At 52.2% G+C, this 23,035-nt stretch overlaps 9 protein-coding genes across 9 annotated transcripts; 4 read left to right on the top strand and 5 right to left on the bottom strand.

The window, feature by feature from the left end:
• Window positions 1-671: 671 nt before the first annotated feature.
• K489DRAFT_268313 (uncharacterized protein) lies at window positions 672-2,199 on the top strand. Its single transcript, XM_033600095.1, has 3 exons — window positions 672-965; window positions 1,112-1,703; window positions 1,760-2,199. Exons 1-3 carry the CDS (start codon window positions 864-866, stop codon window positions 1,981-1,983), a joined length of 918 nt encoding a protein of 305 aa, XP_033458220.1. The 5' UTR covers window positions 672-863; the 3' UTR covers window positions 1,984-2,199.
• Window positions 2,106-3,046, bottom strand: K489DRAFT_402959 (uncharacterized protein). The gene is made up of 3 exons (XM_033607068.1): window positions 2,910-3,046; window positions 2,405-2,839; window positions 2,106-2,346 (listed from the first exon to the last, which is right to left on the bottom strand). The coding sequence occupies exons 1-3, from the start codon at window positions 2,931-2,933 to the stop codon at window positions 2,248-2,250; spliced, it is 558 nt and encodes a 185-aa protein (XP_033458219.1). The 5' UTR covers window positions 2,934-3,046; the 3' UTR covers window positions 2,106-2,247.
• A 924-nt stretch (window positions 3,047-3,970) lies between these two features.
• K489DRAFT_411570 (uncharacterized protein) lies at window positions 3,971-5,286 on the top strand (the record flags this gene model as incomplete). Its single annotated transcript, XM_033607817.1, has 3 exons — window positions 3,971-4,543; window positions 4,607-4,795; window positions 4,858-5,286. 3 exons carry the CDS (start codon window positions 3,971-3,973, stop codon window positions 5,284-5,286), a joined length of 1,191 nt encoding a protein of 396 aa, XP_033458218.1.
• Window positions 5,287-5,947: 661 nt separating this feature from the next.
• K489DRAFT_322496 (Metallo-dependent hydrolase) lies at window positions 5,948-7,868 on the bottom strand (the record flags this gene model as incomplete). The annotated part of the gene is made up of 2 exons (XM_033601630.1): window positions 5,948-6,170; window positions 6,310-7,868. 2 exons carry the CDS (start codon window positions 7,866-7,868, stop codon window positions 5,948-5,950), a joined length of 1,782 nt encoding a protein of 593 aa, XP_033458217.1.
• Window positions 7,869-10,624: 2,756 nt separating this feature from the next.
• K489DRAFT_382217 (uncharacterized protein) lies at window positions 10,625-12,770 on the top strand. The gene is made up of 2 exons (XM_033605321.1): window positions 10,625-11,247; window positions 11,310-12,770. The coding sequence occupies exons 1-2, from the start codon at window positions 10,931-10,933 to the stop codon at window positions 12,415-12,417; spliced, it is 1,425 nt and encodes a 474-aa protein (XP_033458216.1). The 5' UTR covers window positions 10,625-10,930; the 3' UTR covers window positions 12,418-12,770.
• A 464-nt stretch (window positions 12,771-13,234) lies between these two features.
• Window positions 13,235-15,046, bottom strand: K489DRAFT_267988 (repressor of RNA polymerase III transcription MAF1). Its single transcript, XM_033600092.1, has 2 exons — window positions 14,624-15,046; window positions 13,235-14,483 (listed from the first exon to the last, which is right to left on the bottom strand). Exons 1-2 carry the CDS (start codon window positions 14,627-14,629, stop codon window positions 13,338-13,340), a joined length of 1,152 nt encoding a protein of 383 aa, XP_033458215.1. The 5' UTR covers window positions 14,630-15,046; the 3' UTR covers window positions 13,235-13,337.
• Window positions 15,047-15,590: 544 nt separating this feature from the next.
• Window positions 15,591-16,743, bottom strand: K489DRAFT_268085 (Adaptor protein complex sigma subunit). Its single transcript, XM_033600094.1, has 6 exons — window positions 16,739-16,743; window positions 16,503-16,665; window positions 16,408-16,441; window positions 16,234-16,351; window positions 15,900-16,174; window positions 15,591-15,798 (listed from the first exon to the last, which is right to left on the bottom strand). The coding sequence occupies exons 2-6, from the start codon at window positions 16,511-16,513 to the stop codon at window positions 15,766-15,768; spliced, it is 471 nt and encodes a 156-aa protein (XP_033458214.1). The 5' UTR covers window positions 16,514-16,665; window positions 16,739-16,743; the 3' UTR covers window positions 15,591-15,765.
• Window positions 16,744-17,351: 608 nt separating this feature from the next.
• K489DRAFT_322426 (uncharacterized protein) lies at window positions 17,352-18,299 on the top strand (the record flags this gene model as incomplete). Its single annotated transcript, XM_033601623.1, has 2 exons — window positions 17,352-18,120; window positions 18,163-18,299. Coding segments are annotated over 2 exons (906 nt in total), but the record flags the coding sequence as incomplete, so codon positions are not given.
• Window positions 18,300-18,828: 529 nt separating this feature from the next.
• Window positions 18,829-22,920, bottom strand: K489DRAFT_372105 (uncharacterized protein; the record flags this gene model as incomplete). The annotated part of the gene is made up of 1 exon (XM_033603303.1): window positions 18,829-22,920. The coding sequence occupies one exon, from the start codon at window positions 22,918-22,920 to the stop codon at window positions 18,829-18,831; it is 4,092 nt and encodes a 1,363-aa protein (XP_033458212.1).
• Between the last annotated feature and the right edge of the window lie 115 nt (window positions 22,921-23,035).

Genomic DNA, 23,035 nt, shown 5'->3' with positions numbered 1-23,035 from the left:
CCCACGCAAGACGCGGCGGTCGTTTCTCAACGAGTCTTGTCTTGTGTGGTTTCACGAAAGAAGCAAAGTCGTCCATGCTAGCAAGTCGTTCATATTCGCTTCAGAATGTTGACCACGAGCAGCTTCCGTGATACTTCTTGGCAACCATTATCGCAATCAGAGGCGCTAGCAACAACCTCGCACACTGACAAGCAGGACGACGTATTCTCCCTGGCTGGGATATAAATTTCGAGCGGAAGCGCGTTCCGAACGACGTTTCCACGCAGTCGTGGTCTCATGACCAATCAAAAAAGCTTGGGAGCTTGCGGGCGAGTGACAGAGTAACGAAAGCCAGTCTCTGGGCCATCACCACTTGTCGGCTTCACGATTGGGCCTGTTATTGTCGCAGTGTCAATTCGGTACAGCGCTGTCTGTGCCACGCGCCGAATGATCGATCGGTGAGATAATCGGGTCACGTAATTCTCAAGACGAGGCGCCATCTTCACTCCACGCGGGCATTAAAATTGCAAGCAATCTCAGCGCCGACTCTGCATTCGTTATCCCCTGTATGGTTGCTGCCTTTACAATGCTCGTCCACTAATACTCTATACACCGTGGTCAGAAACGCGACGCGCTGTCCATAAGCTGTGCGTCATTCCAAGTTGCCAGTTCTGCGTGCTTTCGCTGTCTTTGGAATAATCGGAGCAAGGAAACAACTTCCATTGGCGCGCCATCCAGCTTGGTCAAATACTCTGCTAACGTGGTTCACCCTTGCGCGAGAGCCGAACCGTATCTCATCTAGCCATTTGCTGGTCGATGATGGCATTCTGGTGGACAAGATCAACACTTGAACTTCGAAACAAGGGCCGTAGTACAGCATCACGATGGTGCGGGTTGCTATCGCGGGGACCGGAGGTCTTGCAAGATACATCGCACATTTCATCAGGGATGAGACCAGTCACACAGCGGTCATACTATCCAGGAGTGTACGTCGGCCTTTCCGATGATTGCATCCGCAGATTTCCCAACAATTGTGGAGCCAACGTTCCACATCGCTGCATTAGGAGACTATGGCAGGATCGGAACGAGAAATTTGCGGGCGAAATATTACTCTTGACTGATGATTCGATAGGAGCAACCCACACTTGCAGCCGCTGGTCATCAGGTTGCTGTCGTAGATTATCAGATTCCAGAGTCTCTACAATTTGCGCTTCTCGGTTGCGATACCGTCCTATCCACCGTGACAGGGCCGAATCAGATCGAGCTTATCAAAGCCGCGGTGGTAGCGCGCGTCCGACGATTCGCTCCAGCCGAGTACGAAGGCTCCCCTCGACTTCGCGATCCCTCGAACCCTCTGGATCGCCAGCGCAGCGTTGCGCTGAGGCTGCTGGCCCACTACTCCCAATCCTTAGAGACGACGATCTTCGTATGTGGCATCTTCTATGAAAGGTTCCAGCCGGGTGGTTTGGCGGGTGCCAAAACGAATCTTATTCCAGGCCTGGACAACGAGGGTGACTACATCATGAATTGTTCTGCAATGTTCGCCTCCTTTCTGACCTTGCCTGGCAATACTGGCGACGTCACAATCTGTATGACTGCCCTTCAAGATGTTGGCCGGTTCGTTACCAAGGCACTGGACTTGCCACAATGGCCACAAGAGATGCGGATATGTGGTCAACGCATCACGGTCCGAGGGCTTCTGCAGACAGTTGCTCAACTCAAGAGTGAGTCTGCATAATTAGTCATGAAACGAGCCCTTTGAGACTGACCGAGGACACAGAGCAGCAGTTTAATCCGCTACAGGTCCATACACTTGCAACCTTGGCACTTCAACATCAAGTTGCTAGGCAAGCGGGTGATGCAAGTCAGCAGAATCGAGTTGCCGCACTGATTAACACTATCAATGGCTACTATGACTTTGAGGGCCCTTGTCACAACAACCTATTTCCGGACTGGGCGCCTATGGACTTTCGCACTTGGTTCATACTTAAATGGCACTTATGATGTCTTTCCAGACGCCGCAAGTGCCTGACGCGCTCATAGTTGCGGTGACGTCCCATCATGTCACCAAATAGCAGAACACTGTCCCATCGAAAGTCTCCTCCTGACGAGCCACTTCTTCCTTTAGCGCGATGGTAATAGCTCATGAATCATTTTCGCGTTACTGAAGACTAAGTTTACACTGCCCGGTCGTCGACCGAGTGAATATCACAGATTCAGCGCATTGAAATATGCACCCTAGAAGACCTCCTGCAAGACAATGACCTCCTACGCCTGTTCTTGCTTGAGAGCATCGAACTGTCCGTCGTTGGAGACAGCGACCTGCCGAGTACCAGCGGTGCTGCCGGCTGCGGCATTACTCGCCTCCTGGTGGGAAAATTGTCAGTGGTGATAGATAAGAACTTCGGAATCCGCCAGTACGTACGAGGCCTTGCAATGCAACGCGACCGGGGTCACGCTTGCTGCCGATATCTGTGCGGAACGAAGCGTTGGGTGCGCTTGAATCGAAACCACCTTCATGCAAATCCTTGCCCTTGGGCTTCTGGAACTGGCTGTTTGGGTCGACCACCTCGTGCTTCACGGGAACCCGTCCCTCGTTTATCACGGCGTCGGAGTCCGCCTTGCTCTTGCCATCCGGGCGTGACGGGTGATTGCTTGCTGCAGGAAGCTCGGTCGCATTCGAGGCATCGGTGGTGTTGGTCGTGGTGGAATGGGATGCTGGGCCGTTGGGGCCGCGGGAGCTGCTGTCGGCTGCGAATTGACCGCCCTGGTTGATTGACTCGGCGGCCAAAGAGTCCGATGTCACGGTGCCGGGGTTTTCGACTTTGACCTTGTTCGCCTCTGCAGGGTCTGTGGGAGCCTGGGCCAACGATTGGTCAGTGAGATGACTTTGCTCATCAAATATGATCACTCGAGAGGAGTCCTCTTACGGTGGTTCCGATATAAGTCGACATGGTTTATGGGGTTGGGATTGGATGGCAAGGTTCGTTGATGGTTGAGGTATTTGAGGGAATGATTGGGCAAGAATGGGAAATCAGAATGTACAATGCAACTTGGCTTGAAGTAATGAATGATTGCTTGATGATTATATATGTGGACCATTTCAACAGAGCTCTCTTCCAACTCGTCACATTGGTACGCCTCTCTGCCTTGGATGTGTACGACGCATGAATGTGACAGGAAGTGACGTAACAGGGCGTACAGGGCAGGCGGGCCTTCCATCGAAGAGAGTGGGGAAATCCGCATACACACCTGGGCACATACGCAATTCTGTCCGTACAATACATACTCATCATGATGTGATCGCGTGCCTGAGACGCAAACCAACGCCAATTGCGGCATGCGACTGTTCAAGCGTCCATATATTACACCGATGGCCAGATCGATGATGCCGCCCTACCACCCAGCAGCTCTCCTGAGGTGGAAACGCAGCAGCAATAATTGCACCACCACCACCGCAAGTAAACGCTCGCAACTGAGGTCCGCATCGGGCAAGAAGTGACGCTTTTGTAGGCCTCGATTCCGTTGGCGACAACCTCTGCAATTATTATGTATCGAGACCGACCGACTGGTAGTGGCATTCGTCAAGTATTGAGTAAGATGTATGGCGAGACGAGACTGTAGCATATTGACCTTTCGCGGATCAACCACGATGATCCCGTACATCTCGCAATACAGATCTGTTATGTTTCCCATGATACGATGAGCTACAACAAGCGACGACCCTTCGTTATGCATGTCCTGTCGCGTAATTTCCCGATCGAGAGTCTACGCGTCGTCCGGGAATTGATGTTTCCTGATCGTGGTTGTTCCGGCCCCCGAATTGATGTGACTTTCGGGCCCGCATCGCGTAGTTGACCCTACCCTTATCGATTGGCACATGGCACCGAGCCGAACTCAAAGACATGCCCGGGTACTCTAGCATCACATGCAATGAATCAACCTCTTTGCTCTACAGCCTCGCCTCATTCACATCATTTTTGCAGCGGCCATGGCTGAGCTGGCTATCACCAAGTTGGATCCGGATTCACAGCTTCTTTTGGACCAACCGCTCCTGCGATTACCATACGAGCTTCTTCGAAAGAACCTCAAATCGGCACAGCGGCACATCGAGCAGGCACATAAAAACATCCAGAAAGATCTCCAGACCGCTGCGGCTCAGAGCCCATCTCTCTCCCTCGCGACTATCGATGCGACCTTGACGAAAGCACAAACCCTCAAACGTAAGCTTGAACAGCTACACATTGAAGAGCAGAATCTCCACCGCCAGCAAAGGGTGCGCATTCAACACCTTCAACAACTTCACGAAGTGCACAGTCTCGCCGATGTCAAGTACGATGAGTGGTCACATACACGCCTCGACCGTCTGTTGGTCGATTACATCTTGCGTCAAGGGTCGACTCAGAGCGCGAAAGAGCTTGCAGTAGAGAAAGGCATACAAGATCTCGTGGATGTGGATGTGTTCGAGGAGTGTGGGAGGATTGAGAAAGGCCTACGTGCGGGCAAGATGCAGGATTGTCTTGCCTGGTGTAATGATAACAAACAGTCCTTGAAAAAGATCAATGTATGGGGTCCATCGGTTTCGACCAGCCTGAGACGATTGACTGCTAACACGCCGCGCGAATAGAGTACTCTCGAGCTGGAGCTACGCCTGCAGCAATTTATCGAGATGGCGAGAAACGATGAGGCGAAGACTGGTATCGAGGCAATATACCATGCCCGTAAGTACTTGTCCTTGGGACAAGAATCGGGCTTTGGTCTCAAGGCGGGCGGCCTTCTCGCGCATCCTTCAGATACAGAGGTGGAACCATTCCGGGTATGGAACCGCTCCAGCGATAGTCGCACGAGATTGCGTGACTGACGGTGATCCTTTCACAGACAATGTACAACCTGGCCAGATACGACCAACTAGCCGAACTCTTCGTCAAGACTCACCACGAACTTTTCTCCCTCCCACTTCAGCCTCTCCTCCACACCGCACTGTCCGCCGGGCTCTCAGCGCTGAAGACTCCCAGCTGCCACTCCGAATTCGCCCTCCACGCCAACGCCAACACCGGCGCGCCCGTCTGTCCAATCTGCAGCACCGAGCTCAACGAGCTAGCGCGCAATGTTCCATACGCGCATCAATCGAAGAGTCACATCGAGGACGATCCTGTGGTTTTGCCAAATGGACGTGTCTTTGGCCGGGAACGATTAAAAACATTGAATGAAAAGCTGGGCACGCCCGCAGGCAAGATAAGAGATCCGACGGACCCGGAAGGAGTGGAGTGGGACGAGCGGGTGATGAAGAAAGTCTTCATCTCATGAGGGAAATATCGTTGGCCGCCCCCGCGCTGGGACAATAAGCTCATTTGACACCGCGGTGACAGACTGGTGGTGGCGCAGCTCAGCATGTCGCCCGCAAACTCACAGCCCCGTCTAAGATATTAGATCCCGTCTAACACTACCGACAGGCCCTCGAAGAGGAAGAACCTCACCCACGAGAGCAAATTGCATGATCATCCCAGCGTATATTTGGTCTAGATCCCGAAAAGAATCTCGGGAATGCCACACGTCGGCAGAAACTGGTCGTCCTCAACTCCGGGTGACTACTAGCTTCACAAGCACCATCATTCGCAGACGCACACACGCTCGTGGCTGCACACCATATGCTCAAAACATCCGCCTCTATTCCCACGCCTGTCCACGATTTGCCCGGTGCACTAGCGAACCTCCTTCCACTGCGGCAGGCCTGTGGTGACATTTCGTTGAGAGATTTGAGAGGCCGCCGGCAGCACTGCTCCGCCACACGCTTGTTGTATGTCGCTAGTATGTATGAAAACCGGAATGTCGATCAAGCCATCGCCGGATCCACTCTGGAGGCGGAGAGGCCGCAGTAGGCATCACAAACGGAAGGCGGGGCCTGCTGTCTCCCGGAAACCTTGCGAAACCCCCATCCAGAATCGTCATCAAAGGTCAGGAACTCGCATCAAATGAGGTCTTTCAAGGTTTTGGCGTAGTCCCCGTGGTCGCGGACCACCGAGGCACAGAACTTCTCCCAGTCCCGAGCGAAGATGTCCTTGGCTTGTTGGTGCTGCGCCTCGGTCAGGCAGCTGTGCTCGAGGCTCCACTCGACCAGTTGGCGCCAGCCGTGGATGGTCATGCGCGGATCACCGACCATGACCTGGTAGAATTCGTGGGACAGTGATGAGCTGTAAGCGACGCGACCCCTAATTAGCACCGGTGGGCCCAAGACCTTAGTTTTCCAACACGAAATGTATAGACAAATGAGATCTTTTGGGGCGGAGGGAAGGTGGCAGGAGATAATATGCACGGGGAGAGATCACGTACCTGAATAGTGAAGGGTTGTCTGCGTTTAAAGTGCAGTGGAGACCGGCCGCGAGAAGCTCGGGGAAGATGTGTTGTCGCGCATTGGTGCACAGGTGTAGGAGTTCGTTGGAGATCGGACATAGTTCTAGGCAAATGTTTTGTTGTTTGTACTTCTCCACGAGCATGGGGTGCTTAAGGAGGGAGTATCCATGACCAATACGCTTGGCGTTGAGCAGCAGCGAGTCGTAGAGATTGCTGTTGTCCGGGTTGTGGGAGCCCCCAGTGTCGATGAGCGTCTCTCCGGCGTGGAACATGAAGGGGATGGAGACATTCAGCTGCTTGCATGTCTCGGTGAAGGCGACGAGCATGTCGGCGTAGAAACCGATGTGGTTGGGGCGATCCTCGGCGCCCACCAAGTCGAAGCCGCAGATCAGGTCGGGGTATTGTAATTTCAACTTGAGGCAATCTTGTAGCTCGATCTGCATACGCTCGCGTGGGATGCTCCTGGGTGTGCAATATATGATCTTGAGACCGAAAGGAAATAGATCGAGTCGGCCTTGCTCCTTCAGCGTCTGTTGCTTCTTCTCGACTTCCTCGCAGATGATCTTCATCTGTGCCTTGTGGTCAAGCTGGGATTTGCCATCGTTTGATGGGATGAATTTGTCCATCAACATGGGTCGCAACTCAGCGTACATGACTTTGTCACGAATCATGCTGTCGATCATGTGGCCAATGTACCAACGGTAGACACCCTCGTAATTCAGAAGTCCCTTGAAGGCTCGTGTGCCTTGATTGAAGCACGCCCAGGCGCCATTGGTCGTCTGACGATCGTGGTATGCCAGTTCGACAGTGATAGCCATCTTGTCGCGCACGTAGCATTCTGCAGCAGTTGTGAGCTTGCCTTCGCCCTCATACCCGAGATCGCCGATTGATTTCTCAGTCTTGACATGCGGAGGAAATTGCTCCTGGAAGTCGACCCAGCGCATCCATGAGCCACTATCGGCATCTCTCCAGTTAGGGTTGTAGTCTGCTTGGAACAGATTGCCTTGTTTGGTCTCTTTTGGTAGGACACTAAACACGACTTCTGCATCTGCGAAATCTTGTGCGGTCAAAAGGGGTATAGTGCTCCGGATGAACATGGTGTCGTGCATTTCCGGTCGCCGCGCGAACGGCAAGAGTCTTTCTGGTGGTAACTCGGAATTGAAATGAAGGTGGAGGTGTGCGCCTTTGGGCATCGCCTCGCAGATGTTAAATATTCTGCTTTTCGCGATTCGATCCTTGCAAACGAGGAATCGACCGCCCATGTCGCGAGTGTTTGAGCCAGGGACTGCTTCGCCCGGGACATTGCCGAACAGTTCGGGATCAATGCGCTCATGCTCACGAATCTTCAGGATGATGGCTCCGGCGAGTCGTTCATTTTCGGATGCACTCAGCTTTGCAGGAGCATCCCATGCGACCTTGCTCTCGTTCTTGAGGAGCTCTGCACGCTGTAGCGCATATACGCGGGAGTCTTCGGCGGCCTTGACGTTGGACACAAATGCTGATTTGGCAGCGGTGATCTGGTCTTCTTCGGAACACATGACGATAGAATCCTGGACCGACCCCTTGCGTGATGATAATATTCTGGAGGCCTTTCTACGAAGTTGTCCTGAGGTTGATCGTTCGAGCTTCCCCGGTGAAATGTTCGTGTCGCTGCCGTTTGTTTTCTTCAGTGCTTTGCGCTGCTTCATCTGAGTGACGACGGAATTCGGTCAGCGCTCGTTGATCAATTTATGTCCTTGATCTCGCCCAACATTCCGAAACCGATAGAGCGCGGGCGTCTAGTTTGCTATGCTTGGTTCATACCACGCGCTGCGGCGTAAGACAATCGTTCACGGGGGAGTACATACCTTATTTCGCAGCATGCCTGCGACATACATGACGCTGACCACGACGTATATTCGTTGGTGACCTGGTATCCGCAATATGATCGACACTTCATCGTTGGCGGCCGCGTGCAATGTCTGGTATGTCATCGTGAGCAAACGAGTTGGTGTTCCTCGCAGGGATGATAAGGCTCTCTCGATTGTGTAACAATACCTTTATTCTCGTGCTCCTGGAATGGACTATATAGCAAACCAAAATACCATGCCGCAAACTATGTGCTCGAGATGTCGGCCGCCCGCGAGTGATCTCCCTCTACTGAAGATGCAATGTCTGGGATGATACGATGAGTCGTATTAGAGTCTGATCATCGCCGCCTTGCACAGCTCTGTGTTGGACGGGATGATGTCAAAGAGATGGACGGAATTTGAACGGGTGCACGCGAGGCTCTGAATCAGAGTAGTATGCCCAGGTGGGTTTCCGTCGCGTGTTCTGCTGCGCCCCGTTCCTAAGTTCGTGCGGAGTCGCTCAGTCCAAAAAGACCTCTCACAAATTCCAGTCCTACTTCAATTCCAACCGTATGGTTGCTCCCGCCCTAACTTCATGGATGGAATAGGTGTGGGTAAGCCGTCCACTATCGAAACATACCAGGGAAGTTACTCCGTCTTGCACTGCTATCGGACCCTCCAGCGATCGTTCTCTGTCAATCCCTATGCTGAACGACCGAACGACCACTGTCTCATTGCAAGCGCGCTACGCATTGTGGGCGGCCTGAGCGGCAAAAAATGAGGCCGTCAGGATCCGCCTGCGCCTGACAACCACCAGGTCTATAGACGACTCACCTTCAGCCGCACGCGAGGAGGATATTGACTGGTGAGCGGTGCACGATGAGAACGATGGCGGATAGCACTTTTAACAGAAATGGCATATGATCTCACGGTCGGCCGGTCTTCATGAATTGGCGGCCTGGGTCTGATGAGCCGTGGGAATTGCCCAATCATCACCACTCCCAGACCGCCAGAAACGGCGCGTAGCTATTGCGGGTCTGACGGCATCGGGACTGAAGGAACGTTTCTGCGGCCTTTGCAATGACATACTCATCATTGGTGAGAATGGCCTAGTCGCACACACAGGATCATGCCCGGCCGCCCGGTGAACGTTTGCTCCTCGGTGATTAAAGAACTTCAAGCTTTTCAGCCTTTCCGCAGTCTGCCAATCTTCCGGATTCTGCATTGTCTGGGTGGCCCGCTCGCCGATGGCGTATACAGTACATACATGGTCTCACACGTGTCATTGCACAGAACAGTACACACACATGCAGTCTCCGCATAGTATGAGGACATTTGTGCATCATGCGGGAGAGAGAGACATGTATTCATTCAGGTTACTACACTTCATGTGGCACTCTGGGGCTGTGTGCAGACAGTGCAGCCCGGAAGAGCAGCCTTTCTGTCCATCCACGCACAGCGGCGGGACGCCCTTTTCATTTTAGGTCTCCCGTACAATCCTCGGCCGTTGGTATCCCATCAACTAAACCCCTCCTTTGACTCATGATGAGACCAGTTGATGACGGCAATCATCATCAAGGAATGCCTGCCCGCCCGTGCGCCCGCCCACAGGAGCCGTTGTTCCGAGGACTATTGACGAGACACATCGACTCAACCTGCATAAGTGGCTTTGGCGATCAAAGCTTTGAGTGACCTTGTCCAGAAGGCGGCTCGCGGGTGGTGAAAGAGGAACACTATGTCCATGACAGTGATCATCGGGATAAGCTGCGCCTACTGGGGTTCAATGACCCGTGATCCGATGCGCATATCCCGCGAAGAAGTGAAGCACTCGAGGTTGCTTGACATATATAGTGTGAATGCACCTGCAATCCATCATCGTACAGTCTGTGCAAAGACGCGCAACACCATGGTCGCCGGCACTTCTGCGCTTGTTCCATGCGCCGTGAACCAGTCGCCCGTGCTGCTACCGACTTTCATTGATCTTTTCATTTCTAAAGCCACATCATCGGCGCCAAGACTATGGCATCGATTTCCGCAGCAGCAACTACAGTGCTCCCACCTCGTCGCCACCATTGCATATCATCAGCACCGCATATTTGTTTCGTGTCAATCATGGGTAGGATACTGTCATCTCTCATGCACCGGTGATACCTACCTAAGTAGTGTCATACCGGAAATCGATGCTCTCAATCACCATTGACATCCCGAAAAGCTGGAAAGATCGGAGCTCTCTCCTTGGCTTGCAGTAGATCGGGCCAGAAGGAAAGCCCTAGAGCGGAGGGCAAATGTGGTCGAAGGGGGCCAAGAGCAGCAGCTTTTTGCGGAGGGACGACTCCCCCGTCCATCAATTTGTACATGTGCAGCTGCTCTTAGGCTTGTGCCCAAAAGGGCGGCTTGAGCTAACGACCCGCATAATAGACCCTCGTCTCCTTTGCCTTTGGCACTCGAACATGAAATGTTTTCTTGTTTCCATTGTCTACCGTCTTCTTCACGTCTCCAGTCCTGTTCTTGCGCCATTCATTACGTCTCGTTCGCCCCGGTTATGAGGGCATCGTAGCCGGCTTCTAGGACACCAGGTCCGTGTGAACCTTTGCAAATTATTATAAAAGGTTGTCTGTGCCGCACGATCGTTGCACGCCAGCAAATTAGACGGCGGAACTGGTCCATCCTGGAGATCTTCTTGCTATCATCGCCGCCCTCTCCGCTGTCGCTGTCATTATCATCAACACTGCCGTTGGTGGCACATATTTCTCTGGCACGGGACGTCGACCATGGCCAACAACAACATTACCCTGGCGATCCCCGGCCAGCCAAACTGGGGCGTGTGGTGGACCTTTGAGGTTGGTCTCAGTGAATTCCAGCTGGACATTGTTGGTTTCCTCGCCGTGTTAGGCGAAGGCTCCATCCTCGCCAACGCCCAAGTTTCTGCGCTGTCCCGCCTCTTCTACCTTCCGCGCCTACTGCCTGCGCCTCAAGCACTCATTCGCACAACTCGGCCAACCACACTGCCGCCCTTTCCAGCTAAAGTCACGGGAGTCCACTCGGGTAACGTCAAAGACCATATCCACCATGTCGCACACATTCTGCTGTAAGCTCGACTGCTCGGCTGCGATCAAATTCCCGGTTATGATACTGACATGCTATCTGCAGCGGCGAAGACATGAACACATTTACTGTCCGCTGTGTCAAAGTCACGAAGAAGGCAGAATCCTTCCACCCCCCGACGCGAATCGATACCTTCTTTCGAGGAGTTTCTCGCAGTATGACTCGCAGTATGACCCGATCTCCGGAGATTGGGACTCCCTCGGTCAAAGCGAAGGCAAATGGCCCGCTCTCGTGGGTGACTCTCCTTGGTTTCTTCATGTCCGTGAGCATCTTCGCCCTGTCCATCATTTTTGGAGATGGCATGTCCATGATTGCCACGATCCTGCTATCATTCTTGTCGACGGTGGTGGGAGTCAGTAACAAATGGAACCTCAAACTGCCACGTCGGCCACAAGCCGAGGCGCCTCCCGGGGATGTCGTTATCAGGTATCCCAACGGAAGTTATCTGATCGTCCAATGCGACGAGGATGTCGCCCGCGAATTGTACTTTGCGCCCGAGGAGATCGACTATACTATTAAAAGCCCAATGGCTTACCGGATACTCTCGCTGTTCGGCACTTTGATGCTGATGCTGGGTGTCATTGCGCTGGCCAACGCCAAACTTCAACTGCAAATGGTTTGGGCAGGCGCATACATCCTCATCAACATTGTACACTGGGTCGTCGCTGCTGTGCCTCAGAAAATGCATTGGGATCTCTCATGTTACGATGTCCGCGAGCAAGGCGTGGAAGGTGGCCCCTCTAATCCGAGCTTCACCGAGGCGCTCTGGAAGGCAATTCTCATCACGAAGTCCAAGTCTTGGGTCAAGAACGGCAAAGCCGCGCCCGAGACCGAAGTCTGGGACGCTTGGCTCGACAAAGCCGAAGAACAGGCCAACATGTACCAAACACATATAGGAGAGCTCGAGAAGCCGCTATGGTTGGACGGCGACCTCTCCAAAGCAACCATCTTTGACGCGCCGCACAAGGATCAGTGGGATGCCAAGTCGGCCTGGGACGCTCTGAACAGAGCGCGGCAATCCGAACAGCAACAGGCCCGCGACGCCGCTTTGAGACGACGACCAAAGACCTCTGCCAGTTCGGAAGAGAGCTCAGAGTCTGATGACATCTCCAAGGTCCGGCCCATCGTCTCCGAGCAACCCCAGCGGAGCTAAGTTGGCATCATGATGCTTGTTTCCGCCCACGATCAGGCGTGGAAACATCGCATCTTTCATTGAACGACTCACGAAAATCTCCGCATTTGTCCACTTTCTTCCTTCTCGCTGGAACAGCGGTGTTGCATCTAGCGTTTCATCACGCGTATCATAGGCCTGTGCTACGACACAGGCAGAGATTGGAAATTTGTCTTCACTTCTAACGATGTTCTTTCTCGATCTTCTCTACAATTTCGTTGGGATTTACGATACCATTTATTGAGCGCAGTTTCGATTCCCCATTGCATAGTTCTTGGATATGTTGAAAAAGATTTTAAAGTTATTCATTCATTTCCCCCTTGCAGGCCGAGTGCTGTTATGTTGTCTTTTGGCCATCTTTCTTGACAATCTTACAGATCGTACGGCCGATTCTACAGTACATTGGCGCTGTCTATGGAGAACCCATGTGACTTTGTCGCGGCGATTTTCTCTGAACACGCTTTGAGTTGGCACAGAACGCAAGTTGGCAGTCTAGAACGCGGGCTGCGGCAAGCCTGCACTGCAAGGACGCGCGTCGGGAGGTGTGAGACACGCTTCTTCGCATTAGAAGACCCCCGGCCGAGTTTAATCTACAGATATAAGCTGCACAGGAGGCTGCAGATGGCACTTCACACGCCAAAAATCCCGCAGATGTCATTGAAACCAATTCATTGCCAAAGTGAATACTTCTGCTGAACACATTTGAAGCAGAAATCTGTCCATGACGAGCCGACCTAGGTTAGTCGGCTCTGCATTGTCCTCGCAAAGTGAAAGCAGTCATTTCCAGATGAGCATTATTCTAGAGGCCGGTCCCAAAGCCCGAAGCCAATGTTGGTATATGGCCAAGGACAAAATAGAAGTGTGCACGAACGCCGACGCCGAAAAAGAAAATCAAAGGGTTATCAGTAATCCATCTCCATCGTCTCGCCGATCTCCTCTGAGATGCTTGCCACGGTCTGTGGAGAGCGAGTGTAGAAGTCGTCTTCTCCATCCTCGTCATCAAATGCATAATTGGTTCTGCCGTACATGAGATCGCTTCGGATATCCTCCAGATCCATGAAGGGCACTTCGACTTCGTCGTCGCCACGCGCAGACGTTATCATCACTTCGTCATCATCATCGTCGTGGGCGGCGTTATCGATGTTCTTCGACAGCATGTCGTCGCTCAGCCAAAATGACGCTCGCTTTCCGGCGCCTTCGCCAAGGGATAGGCTCGAAGCGCTGCGCTGCATTGCCTTCGATCGTTGCGAGAATTTTGGCGCAGTCACTGGACTGTGCGAGATGACACTGAAGCCGCGCAGGTAGATATAACATACGCGCTTCTTCTCCTTGCTGAAGAAGAAATAGTGCATGCTCCAGATCGCGCCTTCTTCACCGTCGAAAGGATCGTCGTCAGGAACATAGGTATATTTCTCGCAATGGCGAAGGCCCATTTCCTTGTCGATGAGCTTCCACATGTTTTGAGACCAGATTTCAGTATTTGTGCCTAGACCCGCAGGCGCCGAATTGGATAGTGTTGGCGGTGACAAGTAATTCATTGCAGCAGTCTGCTTGGGTCGTAGGTTTTGCAATGTGTTGTCAATGTTATTCATAATCGCTCTAAGACTCCGCTCCTTACGGAAGTCGGAAGGTCGAAGGATATGTGAAAAGTCATAGTCGGGATGCGAAGCATTGAGCGTGGCTATCAGGTATGCGAAGGTTCGGCGCGCGGTGACTTGGCCGAGATTTCCGAATGGAGACGCACGAGAAAGATCGATCTCTTGGTCATCGAACAGCGGAGGCGACTTCGGAAAGCTACTTGAGTGTCCGTCGGAGCCTACATTATCACCCATGGCTCTCAAGGAGGGGCTGACGGGACTCAGCGACGCAGAGAGACGCCGCAGAGCCTCATGTTGCGATTCGAGGCTGTTTTCAATGTTCCTGTACAACTTCTTGTCTCCTCCTGCAGCCTTGGTGGTGTAGATGTCACAAGACCCAATGATGTGACAATCCTGCGTCGAAAAGTTGAGGGCGTTCGTAACCGTGTCAATGTCACGGAGCGGAATGTACTGTAATCTGTTCAGCGCGACTTTCATTCACGAACATTGTATTGTGTGTAAATGTAGGATATCCCATTTGCGCTCGATGCCGCGATCGAAATCATAGGCTTCGGGAATGACATGTTTGCGACGCAGTTCTCCAAGCGTACCTTCATGTTTGCTGATTGTGGCTCTTCAGCGACTCTTTTCAAATGACTATTTGTTCCACGGCATCCAGCCCCGGTAGATCGTGCTCGTGCTCTGCGTACGGACACAGATACGTTTTCGCGCGACGCACTCTTCCCGGATCTGTAGGCAGACCTCGTAATGTTGTGAGAATCGTAAGTCGAATAGGTGCCTGATAACACTTCCCTCAATCGGAAGCCGGGTGGTCGCGAGACTGAATACTAGACGCGGTGCGTCTAGAAGGCACTGGTATTGAGAATCATGGCCATGTTGGCGGCGAGTAATGTGTGGGTGTAGAAATGACGATGTCGTCTCGCGGACCTTGTTTGCTGTTCGAAAGGAAGTGAATGACGAAGCTGGACGGAGAGCGCGCGCGCGATTGCGAGGTGCCATGATCGCTGTCCGGTCGTAAGCGGGCGTATCTGTCGTCACGTGCAAGCCGGTCGTATCAGCTGTCAGCGAAGCGCACCAATGAGAGATAAGCCTGCCAACAGGTGGTTTTGTGTCTCGCTGGGAATGCACACGTCGTCAACAGCAATAGCGAACCTTGCCGAAATGCACCGCCATCGCAACCACCGCGCACGACTGCAATGTTTGCTATGCGCGCACTGCAGACCCACGCGAAACGACCGACTCACGCTCGAAATTGCGCGACTGTGGCTCTCGCGAAGAGCGTGTCTTCACATCACACACAGACATCAAGGAGGAAACCACGAGCAATGATGCTGCGAGACGTTGGAAAGAAGGACTCATTTTTCATGAATTCATTCGTCTGATAGACAGAAGCCCGCAGTCCTTGAGAAAGGACCTGCTAGCATGCACCTATGGTAGGCCGCGCTGTGAACAGCTTCCAACATACAATTGGGGGGTATCATTCTTCACTCCATTGCGGCATTCAACAACGTGCGCTTGCAACTGGAATGCTGCTTTCGCCGAGCCAAGCACCGGAGCGGCCATGTGGGGCTGGCCTATATGACACCTGCTTCTGTAAGGCGCTTCTCGATACTTCGGCTCTGCTCTGCCGTCTCCTGGACGGCCGCACAAGTAAGTCAGCTTGCTTGCGCTGTAGGTTTTCTCAACATGGGTCAAGTCGAGCGCAATTAGGATGTCGCTCAGTGCTCTGATTTCAACCAATCTTCGTAACGGCATCATCCTCGACCTATGGAGGCAAGCCATCAGCCAGCGTCGAGACAACAAAAAGGTAGAGCTGTGAGTGGTCTATGTGATAGCGCTCAAGTCGGATCCTTAGGTCTCACTCACCTCCATATCCTCTAGACTATCTTGAGCTCCAATGACGCGAAGTACGTTCTTCTTGCTGCTCTCCTGCATCTCGCCTGCCAGTAATAGCTCGTCCAAAATGAAGTATGCCTTTTGGAAATTGAAAATGATGTCGAGCTCACACACGTTGCCGTAGTATTTATCCATTTGCTCGACGTAACGATGGACAATCTCGAGGGTGATGAGCTCGTTGTCGGTAGGGTCGGTAGCAGCGATGAAGAATAGGGACGCATAGCGCCGATAGACTACTTTCGTCTCTGCGACGTGAATTAGCCTAGCATCACAGGGCATGTGACCAGAGACTGTTTATTCATACCTTTGTACTCGAGGAAATTGCACATCCGAGTCCGCCGAGCGAGCACCAATTGCGAGACGTCCTTGATGATCTTCGCTTTGTCCTTCGGTGAGAGAGTCGTAAACCATTTCGCCAATCGCTGGGACATGTTCAGTGGATTGAGCAGATGATCGCTGTTCAATGAACCAAACGTACCACCTTGCCCTGCCGTGACAGCAAGATGAGGTATCTGAACAGAGGATGTCAGCATCGAGATCTAGGCAAGATTCATTCATGCTAGCCAGACTGACCGTATCGCCATCTTGGATGGTGCGCGTGAGACGAGCAGAGCACCAGATGATGATGTGGGAGAGAGTGGCTTCGATAGACTGCAACAGCCGAAATGCAAAATCTACGTGCAGGCGCGTGCACCCGGAGCGCCCCACTTTGGACCGCAGCACCGGCCGGCGAAGGCTCCAATTTCATGTCAGAATGGTGGTGGGCACAGCTGTACACGTCGGGCACATGGCCATCGCATCGTTCTCACATGGAAAGCGTGTTCCTACACAATTAATAATGCCGCTGGCGCGTTAAATAAGATTACGTCGTCGAAGGTCTGCGACGTTGGCGACTTTTGTGCTCACAGGTGAGCCTCAAGCGTGGACGATGCGAAGTGCGCGAAAAGGACAACAATTAAATCCCCAAGTGCTATGCTAGAATATAGGCGCGAAGGTCGTGAAATCGAATATTCGTGTCCTAATGGCATTCCACGGCACCATCCCAGGTGTTCTCAAAGGAACCTCTTATCATTCGGGGCAGCGGCAGGTGTGAATTTGTTCGTGGTCGACGTTCCAGGGAACATCACGCCTCCACTGGTGGGGAATACGTCACACGTCTTCCCAATGGTGAAAAAGAGCTTGATCGAAAGCTGAACGGTAAAATCTTAAAACCATATTTCTAGCCCCAAGGCGGCTTGATTACATGATTCCCATCCGGGTGCAGACTTCTCTCGCCAAACATTTGCGTCGCGACTCGTGCGCTGTCGATATCGTCTGCACAATCGGACAATCGTCCGCTTGATTTGTCACCATGAAGCTTCTCTTGTCAACCTCGTACGTGCCTCGCCATGTCCCACCTATTGCCACTGCTGACCATGTAGGAACATCATGGGTGGCGGATCCACCATTCACAGATCCTCCACGACAAAGTCAAATGCGGAACTGATCTCGTCCTTGAGGACAAATCTCTTGCATCATGCCGGACTCGATCAAGACCGTTCGAGCGGGGCAATTGAAACGAGTCGACCATCATACCAGACTTGGACTCGAAAACAAAACGACATTCTCGAAATACCAGGGCTGGATCACGCTGAGACCAGGCTGGAAGATGAACGCTCGCAATACGATATTACTGTAAAGTTGTTCTTCCTACCGGGGACCTCAGGACCCAATCGATCGGCGCAGCTGAGGGAAGCTGTTACACTGGTGTTGGAAGCGCTCGCGATGCCATCAATAGACCTTTTGATTTTGTCATTCCCTGGGATCTATTTTGACGAGCAAGAGGATTGTCCTGATAAGCTGTCAACTCGTGGGCCTATTGAGACCGAACCGGAGCCTCTAGAAGAACAATTACCTATCTGGAAAACTCTAGAAGCTTTGCACATCGAGGGCACTGTCGCTCGTTTAGGCATTGCAGAATTTGGCAAGGAACGACTACAATCCCTTCTTGCCCAAGCGTCGATCAAGCCCAGCGTTGACCAGATCAATCTGCGAGATTGCTGCTCCGTACCTCAGGATCTGTTGACTCTTGCTAAGAGCACCAATGTTGAACTGTTAGTCCACAACGACAGCTCGAACATCCTTCCACGAGGCATCACTCGCGAGTTGCTAGGAGACGGTCCGTCGGGTGCTGGGGTGTTATGTGATGCAAGTAAGACTGGTGAGAAAAGAAAGAACCTGCACGATGACCAAGAGAATGGCACAGGCGACGGCCTGTTGAATGGTGAATTAAAACCTCAATGGGTAGTCAAGTACACTGCGGTAGTTAAAGATCGCGGTGTTGTTGAAAGCAAAGGTTATTTCGCAGTTGCGAATCTGGACCAAGAGTAGATGAAATGAGTGCATGAAGCGGTTCTGGCTCTGCAAATCGAGCTTACTTGATGAGCTCGGTGTCCCAAGATCATGCTGGAAGCACAAGATCTGGAGACTCAGCATTAGTGCAGATATCTTCAGACCGCCCGGGCAAACAACTTCGACCAATGAATACTAGTGCGTGGCATGAACGAATCATTAGCCCATTCGTCGATTTGGCGACTTCAAACATGTCAGCGACTTGTCGATGGCTCGGCACAAATTCGCTGTCTTCCTCGTTGAACAAATGGATGTTGCGATCGGGCACGATACTTCAATGATTCTCTTGTCCGAGTACCTCACCCACAGAGACATCAGGCATTGGACAAGCAGTTTGTCATTATTTGCGGCTAGGAAACTACCCGATTTCAGGACAGATTTCAGGCTGGCCGATCTCATTGCGAGCACTGGCGTGTGGCGCCAATAATGTAAAAGAAGTCTCATGACAGCAAGATCGGGAGTGGCATGGCTTGCTAAGCCGATTTTCTGTCTCAAAATATACATATCGTTACAACCCCTCCCACTTTCCAAACCGCTTCCAATCGTCATACATTGCACGTAATACCGCGCGCTCGCTATTGTTCAGCGCGGCGCTGAGCACTTTGATGCCTTCGGGATTGGCGCCTTCTATAGCCTCGACCATGGCCCACACGCCGGGATTCAATGCCTCTCGCACCTCGGGCCCATCTGCGCCAGTCAACACTTGGGAACAGTAGTGGTGGAGGACACTGGGTAGGAATTGGCCGACCCTCCCTTTCTCCTTGCGAGCTTCATCGATCAGGTCGGAAGACTTGTTGCGGTGACGGAGATGTGGCGGATCACAGTAGAGCGATAAAAGCCTGGCGAGCGTGCGGGCTTGTCGCACCGCGAGTGGCTTTCGAGCGGAGTTCCGGTCTGCCGACTGAAAGACCCCAGAGAAGAGCCCTTGAAATATCGCATTGATGAGGTGAAATCGACCTTGTAAGCGAGCACGGTAATGTGTCAGGAGAATATTCAAAAGGTGGGTAACGTTCAGATACAGAACCACCAGTAGCTTTGGTGTATCGACGACTCTGTGCAGCGCTGTCAAGATCTCTTCAATGCCGAATTGATTCATCATGAATGGCTTCTCCTTGAGAAACAGAGCAAGTGACTCCATCGCTGCTTTGGCCGAACGAACACCTTCTGATCCTTTTGCGGCGGCAACGGTCTGTCGCAAAAGATTGTTGATACCCGCATTGAGAAAATCTTCGTCCATGTCCTCTTTCGCTAGGGTACGAACAATGGCGCGTTGGAGCAGAAGCGCCACTCCAGACATTTGGTTCTTGTGTTGCAACTGGTGATCAAGCATGCTTTTTCTCCAGGCAGGCGGTCTGCCCTTGAGAACGTCCTGAAAACTTGTTAGTACTGCAGCATGACTATCAGCGGAACAACTTTGCTGTAGAACTTCCGTCGTCAACGCGGAGAAGTCTTGCGGTTCGTTGGCAGCATGTCGACAGACCACAGCATAGGCACGGGCAATTGTTCGCTGCCATGACGCCGCGGCGGGATTGTCATCGACTTGATCGGAAGTCTGGGCTGAGTTGTCGCATGCTTGCTCGAGCAGGCTCACCGCATCGATAACGACTTGGCGCTTATGAGCGCCTCCTCGGTCTGGCAAAATTCCAAGTATGCTTTCGGGCACGGCCACAAGAGCGTCCATTGCCACGAAAGCTTTGATCGTGCCTCTGACACCGACAGGATGCTCGCCGATGGAGTCCGATGAAAGCCTGGCTGCGGCTGCGATACATTCAAGATAGTTCGAAAGTAGTTTTGGTACCCGATGAGTCGGCTTTTGCTTCGTCTTGTCATCAATTTCTTGCTCAATCACTTGGAGAGCGATTTTGGCCACAGCCTGTGAGCAGTGCTGCCTTAATGATCTGGTTTCAGATGCGCCGTCAGAATTCAACATGTGAGCTTTCAACCTCTCCGAGTGGCTTGCGAAGATCTGCTGTACATGCTCACTTCTCTGAGTTTTGGCACATTGATCGAAAACTATACGTGCCAACCTTTCAAAGAGATCATAGATTGTGACTTGGCTCATCTGACTCTGACCATCACTGGCATTCGAGATTTGGGTCAACTCCCAGACACAAGCTGCATCAGTTATAATTCTGGCATCAGAGGCGCGACCCTCGAGCCATTTGATCAGAGTGGCCAGGCGCCCCTCCACGGAGGTCAGATGGCCTTGGATGGAGCGGGGAGGTGCTAAGTCTGTGATTGTGTCCACAACTCGCTTCCTCTCTTGATCTGTCACCATGGACAAGGGCACAGCATCTAACACAGATAGCCAACAGAGCTCGGTCGAGGGATTGTCGCAGCTTGCTAATCGATTACATAACTCCTGGACGAGAATATTGATTGGCGAATCCACGGTTGAATCGACAAGTCGTCCTGAGAGCGCGACTACAACAGACGCAATGTATGCTACAGCAGATTTTCGAGAATTCTCGTCACATGCTGAAGGTATTTGGTCGAGGTAGCTCTGTACGAAGTTCTCGGGCGCGGATGAAACGAGTGAACGAAGAACATCAATGTGTTCGGGAAGCACTGCCTTGCTCGTGCTCGAAAAATTCAGACTTTTGAAAACTTTCCGGAGCAATAGCTCAGTGCTCGTAAGTTGCGCGTATGGCATGAAGCTTTCACAGATTGTGGCGAGAAATGTACTACTTGCGACTTCAGTTCGCTTTGCCGAAATCTGTGGCTTGTCTCCGCCTTCGAGCCCAGCTAGTGCAATTCCCAAAGCTTTGCTGGAAGAGAGCTGCGCGGCCACATCATCAACGGATTTTTTATCGGTCTGCTGTGCGATCCATGATGGCATCCATGCGCGAAATACAACGGTGAGCAGATGCATGTACTCTGATCGGAGTTCCGGTGCTGAATTGATTATATCGGGCTCCGTCGGATTTTGTAGTGCTACGCGTAATGCCTCTAGTGACTGATATATCTTCATCACAGCAATTTCGCTACGAGCGCTTTGAATGAAAGCACTTAGGAGTACGAAAGAAATGTACAGCTCACGGGAAGTATTCTTGGCTCCCGAGGCTGTACTGATCCTTCTTGTGATCTCAAGGCTGTGGTGTTCGACGGCTTCGATTATTTGTTCATGCGTCATGGACGATATGGAGACCCGGGCGAAGTCTCTCCCGACTTCACTCCAGACAATTCCGTTCTCGGCTTCGAGGGTATCTCCAAGTTGTTGTGACCAGATTTCGACGAAGACCTTCATTCTACGGCTCTGTCCAAAGGCTTCGAGAATCGGTACGATAATCGCATTCCGCACGACATTCGTGTCCCTTGGTCGTGTGTCTTGTTTTGTGCGTGTCGAGTGACTGTTGACACACTCGTGGCTAATCCGGCCGAACACGAAACTTGCTACGTTCGGCTCAGTTAGTGCCATTGGGTGGACTTTGCAAATTTGCGCCACCAAATGCCACTCAGCGAAAGAACTCATAGATGGCGAAGATATTGACGAATCTCGCACAAGTGAAGCAATAATGTGGTCTGACAAGGCGAAATTGCGGGTGTATAGCACTTGCAGCATATCGGCGAGCGCGGTATCGCTGGCAGATTCCTGGACTCCAATGACACAGCCATGTAAAGCGGTGAAGACAGCTTCGACCCAAGGACGCTCCCGCAGGCGGTCCTTCGGACTCGTCGTTTTCGAAGATCGGATTGCGATATCAAGTAGCAAAGGCATAACCTTGACCATTTGTCTCGCAATAACGCTTGGCGGCAATTCGCACAGTGGTTGAAAGAGATCGCGAAGTTGGGCTTGCTGCGGTTCATAGTCAGCGACCACCCCGGCCAGGTCATGAGGACGCAAGGCAAAGGCTGCACGGAACTGTGCTATGCTATGCCTTGCAACCAGTTCCTCGAGCACACGGATGATTTCGCTTGCTGAGAGCAGGCTGGTGCCATTCCGCTTGCGCTTGGGGGTCCTTGTAGGTGCTTGATGGTGCAGCGCTTCGAGCAATAGTAATACAGGGACCAGGCAACGTGAAGTAAACAAAGCGTCACCATATTGCGATCGCTGTCGTAATTCCCACAGACGTAGACCAGGGTTGAGCAGATCCTGGTTCATGATGGAATGGATGCCGTCGTCCGCGCCAAATCTGTTGTAAACATGTTGGAACCAGCACCCGCAAATCTCAGCAACGAGGTCATCTCCAATGCTCAATAGTGATTGAACAGCAGAGCCGTCTTCTTTCTCTGCCAAATGGAGCAACAGGTTCAATGATCTTGCGATCTCGGAATGTGTTTCGGATGTCACATTTGACTCAACACATGTACGGTGAATAATTTCGACAATATCATTCGCCCCAAGCACGGTAGCAATACGTCTCCGAGGCAATAATCTCAAACAATCCGAGAAGAGTACCCATGCTTGACTGTTCACGCGAGCTTCCGACGAGGAGGAAAATTTGTCCAGCAGCCATTTCAAGATCATCTCTGCTCGAGCGCCATGGGTGCATAGAACCTGTGCATCTCGCAATTGGGATCCCAGATCAGGCAGATCCGGAAGCCTTTTGAGCCTCTCCAGTGATGGTCGAGTTTCCGCATTATTTCTGCTCGGTTTCATCGTGAGTTTGTTTTTGAAGCAGCATTGGCAGCATTCAACTCCAAACACTTCAGGATTTGCTTAACCACTGTGACGTGCAGCCAAAATTGACGTGCAGCCAAAATTTCTTGAAGCT

This window comes from Dissoconium aciculare (assembly GCF_010015565.1).
Source record: "Dissoconium aciculare CBS 342.82 unplaced genomic scaffold K489scaffold_9, whole genome shotgun sequence".
Lineage (NCBI taxonomy): Eukaryota > Fungi > Ascomycota > Dothideomycetes > Mycosphaerellales > Dissoconiaceae > Dissoconium > Dissoconium aciculare.
The sequence above is the reverse complement of the archived record's forward strand: the minus strand, read 5'-3'. Positions and strand labels throughout refer to the sequence as shown.